At 41.9% G+C, this 13318-nt stretch overlaps 1 protein-coding gene across 2 annotated transcripts in view; it reads left to right on the top strand.

Annotated features, from left to right (window-relative positions):
• PLCE1 (phospholipase C, epsilon 1) overlaps positions 1–13318 on the top strand; it is a 368205-nt gene that overhangs the window by 188984 nt on the left and 165903 nt on the right. For both annotated transcript variants that reach the window (XM_011934310.1, XM_011934309.1), the window contains exon 4: positions 11105–11421. In XM_011934310.1, coding sequence (XP_011789700.1) covers positions 11105–11421 — 317 coding nt within the window. The remainder of the gene's footprint in view (positions 1–11104; positions 11422–13318) is intronic.

Genomic DNA, 13318 nt, shown 5'->3' with positions numbered 1-13318 from the left:
TTTTTTGGTGTTTTGGGGGAGCGGGGTCTTTTTTCCGTTGGGGGATTTATTAGTACAGTGTGTGGCAAGATGATACAGACATTTCTTTTTATAAGAGTAAGTGAGGTATCACTTGGAATCTTAAAAAATATTTTCTTTTTATTATTGTGGGCACCACACCAAAGGGTGCAAGTTGCAGGTTATAAAAACAAAGCAAAAGTTTCCATAGCCTGAAATGGTTGGAAATATGACTGAGTCTCCTCATTGAGCTTCTAAGATGAAAGGCCCCAGAATTCCTTCTTCCTCTTGCAAATGTTAAATTAATGATGATAATAAGATGACTGACTATTGAGGACTGAATATGTAGTAAACATTTACGTGCATTTTCTTGTTTTAATTTCCCCATCATCACTGTGACATACGCATAGTCGTTTAAAACATATCCAAGGTCATGAAGCAAGTCAGCAACTGAGCTGGGCTGCGATCACACATATTAGTCCCAAGATCCCACTCTACTTCTACTCTGGGGGAGCTGCCCCCAGGAGCTTACAGCACCTGAGATCCTAACCACACCAGTAAGGGAGGCAGTAGAGTATGGAGACAATGCCCTGGACTGGGAGTCAGGGTCCCCAAGTTCTGGTCCACCTTTGCCACTAATCAGCTCTGTGACCCTGGGCAAGAAGCTTGGGCAACAAGCTCAGAGGCATGGTTTTCTGATGTGTAAAGTGTGGAAAATTCATCCCAGCTCTCCCTGTAGTTCCTTCCAATTCAGGCATTCAGCCCGAGTCCTGCCTCTTTCACCCTCTGATTGTCATTTGGGTACTGAGACTAAAAGGAAGAAAACCTTCGAGTCAGTGTAGGCTGGTGATTTCAAGATGCTGGACTTTGGTGTTGGACCGATGTGGCACTGGTTCCATTACTTATCTCAGTGTGATGTTGAGCAAGTTCTTTAATTGTGTCCCCATCTGCTAATGGGAATAATAACAGCATGGGGTGCTGTGCTGTCTACAAAGAGTGGTTGTGAGGATAGAGAGAGATCTCTGTAGAGAGCTTTAATGCAATTCCTGGCACATTGTAAGTACTGGGATGTTATATTATTATATGTTAAATAATATTATAATTTATTTATGATGATGGTTGTTGATTGTTATAAAACAGAGACACAGAATCCTTTCAGAATAATTAGTGTTGTTTAAATAGTTCACCCAGGTCAGACTTTGGGGCTCAGATTGCCTGCGTAGGCTGCGTTTTGAAACCATTCCACATCTAGAAGGTCAGCCATACCTCAGGACTATGCTGCTGGGTAAGAGGGCATCAGATTGTCACCAAAAACACTCCAGAGTTCCCCCTCTTGTAAACTTTGAGTCAGTAATGCCATCTTCCCCTATATGAGACAACATACTATTACAACTTACCATATGAATTTTGACTCACATATTCTTTTTTACCCAATGTAATCAGAAATAGATGAGTGATCAGTGACAGATATTGATAAAACAGTTAGTTAATGTGCTATAAAAGGAATAGATGAGAAAATGCTGTTCCCTGGAAATTTCCCAATGTGGGTAGGGAATTTTTCTCTTTCAATGTTATTTAACATAGTAAGCACAGATAAAGTTATATTGACAAGATTGTTTATCACAGTGTTATTATAATGGTAAAAAGCTATAAATATAACATAAAGAGCCATCAAAAACCTAATATTACAAGAATAGCCTCAGAGTTGGGGGGAAAGTGCATTATAGAGTTTTTTTAAACTAGAAAAGAATGTGTTCTCTGATCCTAATTTTGTGAATATTGCGTGTATTTATAGATAAATATGAAATGCAACAACAAAAATATTAGCAGAGATTACCTCTGGGTATGAGATTATTATTTTAAATTTTCTTCTTTTTTTTTTTTTTGAGATGGAGTTTCGCTCTTGTTGCCCAGGCTGGAGTGCAATGGCGCGATCTCGGCTCACCACAACCTCCGCCTCCTGGGTTTAAGCGATTCTCCCACCTCAGCCTCCCGCAAATTTTCTTCTTTATACTTCTTTATATTTTCTACGTTTTGCACAGTGAGCAAAAGTTTTTTTTTATTAATGGAGATTCTGTCAACTTTTTTCTTTTTGCTCTAAGGCTCTTCTGTCTGGTAGATTGTTTCATCTAAATATGTCTTAACTCTCAGTCTGAATATATTGGGGTTTTTTTTTTCTCTTTTAAGTACTGACTTAGAAGTAATATGCTTCATTGATTTTGTGAGCTCATCTTTTTCATGTAATGTTCAGGACAAGTCAGACACATTTGTTGCAAGATTGATTTTGTTACTTTGAAAACCAATAACAGATAATAAGATAAAATCACCAATTAACTAACCTTTTTCTAAACCCATCGCTTCCCTGTTGAAAGCAATTTTCAGCTCTTCCTGATTTTTAGTGTATTTAAGTCAGCTCTGAATCTTCTATAAGAAGAAATCAATGTTCTTCTCTCTCTGTCTTATTTTATGTAATTAGAATTGCACCACTAAAGGACTATTAAATGTGCAATTGAGAATCTAATACTTTAAAAAAGTCTACAAAATTAATTCAAAGCAAAGGAAAATGGATAGAGTAGATAAAATAAGTTTTTCCTACTTTCTTCTCTAATTGTAACTTAAAATAACTTTAAAAAAAACTATATTACCATATATATTGGGAAAAAAATCTGAACAGGCCAAAAGCTGAACCAATTTTTTGAGCATGAGAAGATTGAGATTTTGTTGCCTTGAATTTTTTGGATATTGTTCTGATTTTTTTTTTTTTTTTTTTTTTTAGACGGAGTCTCACTCTGTTACCCAGGCTGGAATGCAGTGGTGTCATCTCGGCTCACTGCAACCTCTGCCTCCGGGCTCAAGCAGTTCTCTCGCCTCAGCCTTCTGAGTAGCTGGGATTACAGGTGCCCACCACCTCACCTGGCCTCTTTTTGTATTTTTGGTAGAGACGGGATTTCACCATGTTGGCAAGGTTGGTCTCCACCTCCTGACATCAGGTGATCCCAAAGTGCTGGGATTACAGGTGTGAGCCACTGGGCACAGCCCATTTTGAACTATTTTTAAAAGTACTGTCATATGTGCATTACAAAAAGGTTGAGCAAAACAGAACTGTGTAAGAGATACACTATTATTTGGTGTGCCCTGGACAGGATATGCAACATATACCTATACTTACAAAATTATTTTTTCCCTCAATAGGATAAGATTCCATTGTTCTCAACTTGCTTTTTTGTCCTCAATATTTTGTGAAATAAATTCAATTTCAGCACATATAAATTTACCTCACTTGGTCTATATTTTTGCAAGAGTTTCTGTTGGATAATATCGTAGAAGCAAGATTTCTAGTACAAAGAATACACATGCTTAAAATTTTGTTTTGCCTCTCAAGAAAGCTTGTGCCCATTTCACCACCCCTCACATGGAATGAGAATGAAAGATAAAGTTTCTGACACATAGGCACATGGAGATTCTCCCAGGTTTTGATAGGATATAATTTAAAGTCACGATCAGAAGGTTGCTCAGCTGGCTTGGGGAGGAGATGCCTTCTAAAGTCAGAATCCTGTAAGGTATTCCTACCTAACTCTTCAACTCCATTCTCTACCCAGAAGAGAAAAAACGTGTGTGTGTGTGTGTGTGTGTGTGTGTGTATGTGTAGAAATATGTCTCCTCTGCAAAGGATGCCTCAAAATGCTGAGTGTAACAGAGGGCAGATTTTTGGAGTCAGAGCTGCAATTACATTTCAGCCCTGTCTCTCAATAGCAGAGTACCTTTAAGCAAAATGTTTAACATTTCTGACCTGTGTTTTATCGTCTATAGCAGGGGGATAATCACATCACCATACAGGGTTCTCTGTGAGAATTAAATGTGTTACTTAACACAAAGGGCTAATAAATGGTGACGACTAAGAGCTCAATTAATCGCTACCATTGAGACATGAGAAAGGGTGATGATGACCAAGCCAAGGGCACCTTGGAGGGGAAAGTTTTGCCCACTTTTGCAGAAAACATGAGACAATCACTAACAGTCTAGTTAAGATATGCTATGTGGGCTGGGCACAGTAGCTCACACCTATAATCCTAGCACTTTGGGAGGCCGAGGCCGGTGGATCACCTGAGGGCAGGAGTTCAAGACCAGCCTGGCGAAACCCTGTCTCTACTAAAAAATGCAAGTATTAGCTGGGCATGGTGACACATGCCTGTAATCCCGGCTACTTGGGAGACTGAGGCTGGAGAATCGCTTGAACCCGGGAGGCAGAGGTTCATGCCACTGCACTCCAGCCTGGGCGACATAGCAAGACATCATCTCAAAAAAAAAAAAAAGATATGCTATGTAACACTACAGCTTCCCCACCCACATCCTGGAACCCTGTTTGATTTTCACCATAGCAATTTTATCACTTTCTCATATGCATCATTACTCATTTACTGTGCTTATTGTTTATCTCCTTTCCTAGGTGTTCCATATGAACAAAACTTTGCTCTTGTTCACTAAATTTCAACATCAGGATAGCTGAATACAAAGCCTGGCACATAGTAGGCACTCTTTTTTTTTTTTTTTTTTTTGAGAGAGAGTCTTGCTCTGTCACCCAGGCTGGAGGGCAGTGGCGCGATCTCCATTCACTGCAAGCTCCGCCACCTCCCGGGTTCACGCCATTCTCCTGCCTCAGCCTCCTGAGAAGCTGGGACTACAGATGCCCACCACCACGCCCGGCCAATTGTTTTTTTGCATTTTTGGTAGAGACAGGATTTCACCGTGTTTGCCAGGATGGTCTCGATCTCCTGACCTTGTGATCCACCCTCCTTGACCTCCCAAAGTGCTGGGATTACAGGCGTGAGCCACCGTGCCTGGCCCATGCTGGGCACTCTTAATGAATGAATTTCTCCTTAACATCTCTGAAACCCATTCAGATGTATTGGCAGCTAATAATGCCAGCCCTTGGACACTGAGCATGCCCAGTATAACCCAGGCTCAGCTTGGGGTAACACAGAGGACTGGGCCAGAAGCCAGAAACTTCAGGTTCTCTCTTAGCTTTTGCCAATTCTGGGACTGACACTCACAAGCTGGATTTTTGGGCAATTCATGTAACAACTGAACTCAAGTTTTATTTAAAAAAAAAAACAAAAAAACTAAAATTAGCAATGGCTACCTGTCATGACTCCCTTACATTATGCAGGATTCTTTGAGATTATCTTATAAACTCTGGATTTTCATCTGGGGCATAGCAAGAAAAAATGCTTTTACTTTTCATAGGGACCAAAAAGCAAAAAATAAATAAAAGAAAGAAAGAAATGGGAAATGGCAGGTTTTGCTGGACTCTAGCCCAAGCCCAAGGCTCTTGGGGGGATCAGGATCTGAACAACCATTTTTAGAAACTACTAACCCTGGGGGAAGGGGTTCCCCAAAGGCACTGTACCCCAAGGCATTAGGTGGAAAATGCTCATCAGATTTAAAGGCTTATGCCTTGGCCCTACCTAGTATTTCTGGGCTCTGCGGTTTATGGATAGCTTCTGGGAATGGCAGCTTATAGCTAAGGTCAGAGGCTGACTATCACCTGCAAGAACAGAGAGGAGAGGGGAGGGGAAGGGATGGGAGGGCTCTGTGTGGTGGCAAGAGGGCTCTATAGTGGTGCTCCAGCTTCTCAGAGCAGTATCCCTCAAGCAAAGACTTGGCCTGGGATTCCCCTCCCTCAAGGTGGAATGATGTCTAGGTTGACCCGGAGACCCAAAAATCTAGGATGCATATGTGTTTTCATCCTCCCGTCACCCCCATCTGCCTTTGTTTCTTCATGAGCCACACCTGTTCTCTAGTGCCTTCTAGAAAATAAAGCTTCCTTTCTGGTTTTCTACAGTGATGCTCCATCTCTCTTAATATAGCATTCAGCCATGGGAAATAATTTACAAATTCCTAAATAATCCATAATCTCTCCCCTGCTTCTATCTTTACATAGGATTCCAGCCACATGGCGAAGTAAGCCTCCTTGGAACCACCAACCTCACAAACTCCTCATGCTTCATTTCCCCCAATGAGAATCTCTGAGTATGATGAGAAACATTCTGAAGACACTGTAATCCCCATGTAAATGATATAGAGACAGACAACAAGGTTGAGGATGTGCTATGTGCTATGACACTATATTCCCCTCGTGGGAATTATTAATGGCTTTGAGAAGTCCTGCAGTTTAAAAAAAAAAAAAAAAAAAGCCTGTTTAACTTTGTTTAACCCAGTAGTTCCCTAGGTTACTAAGAAACTGTGCTTTGCATAAACTGAGTGTGACACACTTTGGAAAATACTGATTTAAAGTATAGGAACATTCATGTGAACTCATGGGAGGGAAAGGAGAGTGTGCTTCTGAGTTTCTCAGTTTCTATGTGGTAGGCATTATCACATAGTTGTAGTGGTTGAAGTGATCGTTCCAGGCTGACCAAGGAAGGAAACTGTTTACCCTCTTGGTCAAATCTTTAACTTTGGAGTTTGAAGAGGTTATTTTATCAGATCACTCCAAGTAAACTAACACAGTAATTGATTTGTTCTGAATTAAATCACTTGAGATGCATCTATAAACCAGAATGCCAATGTGGCAATATCCTGAGTGATCAGGAACATGAGCTCTTGAGTCAAATAGATCCCGCTCAAATCCCAGCTCTCTGACTTACTGCTTATATGACCTTATGTGAGCCTTAGCTCTCTTATGAATAAAATATGGACAATAATACTATCTATGTCCTGAATTAATCTATATAAAGCACTTGGAACAGGAAACTTTATTTTTGAGCAGAGAATCAGAATGTGAAGTTACTGTGTCTCATGGTAAATATTTCTAGACTGTGACAGTATCTAAAGATACAGTCTTCAATATGGTTTCACTCTTGTCCCCACCCAAATCTCATCTCAAATTGTAATCCCCACTTGTCAGAGTAGGGGCCTGGTGGGAGATGATTGGATCATGGGGGCAGATTTCTCCCTTGCTGTTCTCATGATGGTGAGTGAGTTCTCATGAGACCTGATGGTTTTAAAGTGTGGCGCTTCCCCCCACCCTCGTCCTCTCTCTCTCTCCTGCCACCATGTAAGATGTGCCTTGCTTCGCCTTCACCTTCTGCCATGATTGTAAGTTTCCTGAGGGCTCCCCAGCCATGCAGAACTGTGAGTCAATTAAACCACTTTCCTTTATAAATTACTCAGTCTCCAGTAGTTCTTTCAAGCAGTGTGAAAAGGAACTAATACAGCTTTACTCTTCTGTAGAATAACTTTTTTTTGTTTTTTTTGAGACGGAGTTTCACTCTTGTTGCCCAGGCTGGCGTGTGATGGTGCACCCTCCGCCTCCCCGATTCAAGTGATTCTCCTGTCTCAACCTCCCGAGTAGCTGGGATTACAGGTGCTCACTGCCATGCCTGGCTAATTTTTTGTATTTTTAGTAGAGACAGGGTTTCATCATGTTTGCCAGGCTGGCCTCGAACTCCTGGCCTCAAGTGATCTGCCAGCCTTGGCCTCCCAAAGTGCTAGGATTACAAGAGTGAGCCACTATGCCCGGCCTAGAATAACTATTAACTGAAGAATATGGGACTGAGAGCAAACAATGAGGTGGGTAATTTTATTCACCAGACACTTCTTAAAAAGAGAAGAGCCATAGTGTCCAGTGGGCTTTATGAACTTTGCTTCATGGATGATGAGGAAGGACTAGGGGTCCAAGAACTATTCAGTTTTTAATCCATCTTCCAGTGGCCCATGTTGTTAGAGAGCAAGGCTCAGAGGTGAGTTTCAGCTGAGCACTAGGGCAATGTGTCATGTGAAGAGGAAAGAGGACATAATAAGGAGAGCTCAACAAGGATGACGGAAAGTGGGAAGTGTTTTTTTGTTTGTTTCTTTTTTATTAAATTTTTTTTTATTATTATTATACTTTAAGTTCTAGGGTACATGTGCACAACGTGCAGGTTTGTTACATATGTATACACGTGCCATGTTGGTGTGCTGCACCCACTAACTCATCATTTACATTAGGTATATCTCCTAATGCTATCCCTCCCCACTCCCCACTCCCCACAATAGGACCCAGTATGTGATGTCCCCTTCCTGTGTCCAAGTGATCTTTGTTCAATTCCCACCTATGAGTGAGAACATGTGGTATTTGGTTTTCTGTTCTTGCGATAGTTTGCTGAGAATGATAGTTTCCAGCTGCATCCATGTCCCTGTAAAGGACACGAACTCATCCTTTTTTATGGCTGCATAGTATTCCATGGTGTAGTGTTTTTAACAGCTGCTAAAAGTATGGAACTTAGAAGGCAAAGAATTATGCCCCAAGAAGACTTCTGGGATGTTTTTCATGGTACATGATATGAAATCCCTGAGTAATCCAGCTTTAAGGAAACCTACATGAAAGGTCAACATTGTTTCAAAGCTTCTAGCATTCAATTTGTGTTCCTTTGAGTGTGATGTTATACTTATACTGAGATACATGCTTATATTGGGACTGCCAGATTTATTAGGGTTACAATGACCAGGTTTCTTTTTATTCTTTAATTTATTTGGGTCTCTCTTATTGCTGTTTCCCACCAGTCACTAGACGTGTCATTCATTGTAACAGCATGTGATTCATATCTCAAGATATATTGCAGTTTCCCATATGACATCTTATCTTACATTATTTGCATATTATATTACATTATCTCTTCTCTTATATATTAGAGAAGTGAGTGGAGTTATTTTTATTTCCTCTGCAGAGTGCTATAGTTTGAGATCATGTCTTAGAGTTGGTTACTTCTGAGAAGAGTTCGTATATTTGGACAATTCCACTGCATATAAATTATCAGTATCTAGAAATTTCAGTTGGCGTCTTTCATCAAGTCACATTCAGATTCAATTTTCAGGAAACTTAGTCAGTTTCTAAACTATTCAGAAAGTTAGAGAGGGAGGTCATGTAGGGTAGACTTAAGCTTCAACTTGATTTTAATTTTTTTTAATATGAGCTTAGATAAAACCAAATATAATTTGATAGTCTCCATTTTTTGCTGCAGAAGATTTTTGGTAATTTGGTCCAAAAGATGTATTAAAATGCTTAGAGTCAACCAGAACCAACCTGGTTTCCATTTTTCTGTCCCATGTCCTCAATGGTTTAGTAATTTGGACAGAGAGGATGCCCTGATTTTTTGATCAGAAGATATAGTGACCATACTCATGGAAGAAGGAATTAGGGACTGTGGGCTACCTGGTGTAGAAGGTACGTAGTGAAGGGAAAGAGAGAGAGGATTTGGAGTTTAAAGGATAAGGGATGTCCTATTTATTAGTTTTTAAGGAAAAAGGAAACTGAACATTTTGGTGTGCAAAGAAGTCAGTAGAAAGTGAGGGATTAAAGGTGGAGATAACCACTGAAGCAAGTTCTGGAAGAGGCAAAGGTAGATTTAATCACAAACCTGGATGGGCGTTGCAGAGGAGGAAGCACATGCCATTTTCAGGTAAGCAGAAGATGGAGGAAATGTAAGGCATCAGAATTGAAGAAGTTTCTGACATGATCTACACTGTCACAGCATAGTTAAGAAACAGTCGAATGACTGTAAGGGAGTGTGAGAAGAATAGAAAAGAGGATAGTGAGTTGGTTAGGAAAAAATAAATAAGTTTGTGTCAACTTTGAGCCACACTGAGGGCCTAGCTGAAGTTAGATAACAGGAATTAGCAACAACCCCATCACTAAGTAGCATACTTGTCAGTGTCATCATACAGCAGCCCAGAAGCCAAGGAATGGGTGGTTTGAGTCTGCCCAGCATTGGGGATTGGGATGTGCCTGTGGTGGAAAGTCAAGTTGTCTTCTTAGGGAATCTCTGGCTGGTGAGTGCCTGCTAAAATGCTTATCACGGCACCAGACCAAGGCTAAGGAACTAGAAGTTTGCTGAGGACAGAGAAGTTTTACTAGAGAGAATAGAAGGGAAGAAAGAAGTCAAATTCAGGGATGATGACTTTGGAGTCTAATAATACAGACATGAAGCAGCTTGGAGTGATAATTCCAAACTTTTCTGCAATGGAGATTTAGAAAAGAGTCAGAGAATATTGAGGTCTGAATATGAAGGAAGTCATCCTTACGAACTTTGCTGTTAGCCAGTGTCGGGGCTGGATGACAGGTATTTCCAGGAAGAGAATGAGTGACATGAATATGTGACATTTCCCCAACTCAGGTGACCACAAAATTGTTTTTTCTTGCAAATGCCAGTATTCCAGAGATCATACTTTGGAAAACTCTGTTCTAGGGCTCATCATAGACTTTCCGTTTGTTGAATGAATGAGTTACAGGTAAGAAGTTAAGAGGCAGCCTGGGAGGGTGTCAAAGAGAAGGCAAGTGTGGTGTCTCTAATTACAGGAATCATTTTGAGCCTAGGCATTCCCCACTCTGGTACTTCCATCTCATGCACTGCCACCTTCTCTCCTGCATCTCTCTGTCACCTTCTTGCTACCAGTTGTGGGCCAGGAGTAAGATTTATTTATTTAGATACATCTCCTTATTACCTATTCCTTTCTTATGTCTGTAGATGGTTCTGTTCTTGCAAGCCCCCAAATAGATATCAATGAAATCAAAGTCACTCTTTGGGGGTGAAGGGTTGGCAGAGAATACCATGACATTTTGAAACCTTTTGTCCAGAGAGTCTCTGGGTCCCCAGGTGTCCTGCCCATTTACACATAATATGCATATACATATTCCTCACCCCACAGCCTTCTTTCCTCTTCCATTTAAGTTCGCTATGCTTATACTCACCCTCATTTCATATCACTCTGATGGTAGTTAGCAAAGGAGGATAAGGAGGCAAATGGTGTTTTACAAAGTATAGTAAACTGGTTGGGGAATGATGTGCTAGATTAATGCTGCTTCTGAAAATGGGAAAAAACAACCCTACCACCACCACCACCACCACCACCACTGCCACTCCACTCCCACCTCATTAGGTGACTAGATGACAGACAGGGCAAATATCAGAAAGGTCTTTGTAACAAGAAAGAAAAATAGTACAGAACTCTTCACTAAGCAGGGGATTTGGTTAAAGAACATAGAAGATTTGGAATGGCTCTCAAGTAAATATCTGTTGCAGGAGACACCAGATTTGGTGTAACCACGACTTCTGTTGCTTTGTTTTAGAACGCCAGCCAGGCCCCTCTGTGGCCAATTCCAACACCCTCCCTTCAAGTTCAGCTGGGATCAGCAAGGAGCTGATCGATCTGCAGCCTCTCATCCAGTTCCCAGAGGAAGTCGCCAGCATCCTGATGGAGCAGGAGCAGAGTATTTACCGCAGGGTCTTGCCGGTCGACTACCTTTGCTTCTTAACACGGGACTTGGGCACTCCCGAATGCCAGAGGTCCCTGCCCTGCCTCAAAGCATCCATCTCAGCGTCGATTCTTACCACTCAGAATGGAGAGCACAATGCCCTTGAAGATCTGGTGATGAGGTTTAATGAGGTAAGAAGCCACTTTTTGATGTCTTGGTATTTGACTCATCCATAAGTGATTTTCAAGCATACCTCCCCTTCTAGGTTTGTCTGTTCCTGATGTGTCTCATTTCACTCTGTCTTGCCACTTCCATGATGGCTGTTTTTCTTTCCAGGCAAAGAGACAGACACCACATTGCAATCCTTCCTCTCACTGTACCCCTACTTGCCCTTAAGCCTAATTGATCTCAACTCCATTCCGTAGCATTACCCAGTCCACCAATCCTAGTCCCTTTAGGCACCCAGAATGCCAATCTCCAACCCCTTCCTCTCCCCCACCAACCCCTCATTCCCAAAGGTGCTTTCAAAACCACATGTCTCAATTTTGAGTCTTGACAGCATGATCCCTGACCACATTCATATAACCAACCCCCTGACCCCCTTCTATTATTAGGACTCCCTCAGCAGAAACAACTAGGTCAGCAGAGCAGGCAGCAACAAGGGGACAATTCACTGAGGGACAGTGAATCACCTCGGTTCTCTCTCTGCATCCCATGAAGATCCTCAGCCCCAGAATGTCACTCCAAAGCCTCTGAGACCACATTGGAAGCTAGTTCTGAAGAAGACAGGTGTGACTGGAGTCTGGGAATACTTAGGACAAAGTCATTGTGTGGGGGTCTAGAGACTCAGTGGGAGATCAAGAGCCACTGGCTGACATCCCTATGGCCCTGGGGCAGGGAAGAGCGGCAGGAAGGAGCAGGGAGCCTCCATGCAGTGCTGGGGTTGGGCTGACTGCACTCTTGGGCTTAGAAGGCACTTTCTCTTAGTGATGTAACCCACACCCAGAGTTTTCTATTCTACATGTTATGTTTTAGACGTAATTTCTTTTGTTTTGTGTATTCAATCACAAAAGTTTAATCAGTATGTTTGTTGGTTGTTAGTTGGCTGAACACAGATACAGTACTTGCCTATTTTGGTCATTTAGTAAACTCTACCTAATGCTAACAGGATATTCCTATTCTGAATCATGTGTATCCCTGATTGACTGAGGATCTGTCAGCCTTTGTTACTTAAACACTTTCTGGCCAGGTGCGGTGGCTCATGCCTGTAATCCCGGTGCTTTAGGCAGGAGGATCGCTTGAGGCTGGGAGTTCAAGACCAGACTGAGCAAAATAGCAAGACCTTGTCCATACAAATTTAAAAATTAGCTGGGCACGGTGGTGCATGCCTGTAGTCTCAGCTACTGTGGAGGCTGAGACCAGAGGATCCCTTAGCCCAGAAGGTTAGAGGCTTCAGTGAGCTAGGATCACGTCATTGTACTCCAGCCTGGGTGACAGAGCGAGACACCATCTTTAGAAAAAAACACAAAACATTTTCTAACTGTAGCTCACTTTGCAGCCTCCATAGCTTGCAAATCAAAATCCTGATGATGGTTGTAAATGTCAGTGACCATGATAAGGCCCATGAATACAGCAAGTGTAAGAGGCTGAGCTCAAGTAGTTCTGTATCCAGACATGTCCTGAACACCAGTCTATCTGGCACTATTGTGCTAACCATTTTATATGTACCACTTACTTGCTCCTTACAACAACCTTGGGAGACAGATGTTGTCATAAGCCCCGTCTTATCAATGGGAAACTGAGGTATGTGGAGATGAAGTGATTTTCCCAAGATTACACAAGTGGTAGGTGGCGATTTTGGTTGAATCCCACATAGTCAGGCCCTGAAGCCTGGGCTTCCAACGACTATAGGATGCTGTTTCCCACCTGCAGCAGGATTGCATTGGCGGGTGGTGCCTGCTAAAACTGCAGATTCCTGGTCCCACCCCAAACTGAGTAAGACAGAATCTCTGACAGAATCTCTGGGAGTCCACTGAGAGCTTGCAAACCTCACTGCCCCGAAGTTGTTTTTAAAAATAAATCTCCTGA

Source organism: Colobus angolensis, unplaced genomic scaffold (assembly GCF_000951035.1).
Source record: "Colobus angolensis palliatus isolate OR3802 unplaced genomic scaffold, Cang.pa_1.0 Scaffold134, whole genome shotgun sequence".
Classification (NCBI taxonomy): Eukaryota; Metazoa; Chordata; class Mammalia; order Primates; family Cercopithecidae; genus Colobus; species Colobus angolensis.
The sequence above is the reverse complement of the archived record's forward strand: the minus strand, read 5'-3'. Positions and strand labels throughout refer to the sequence as shown.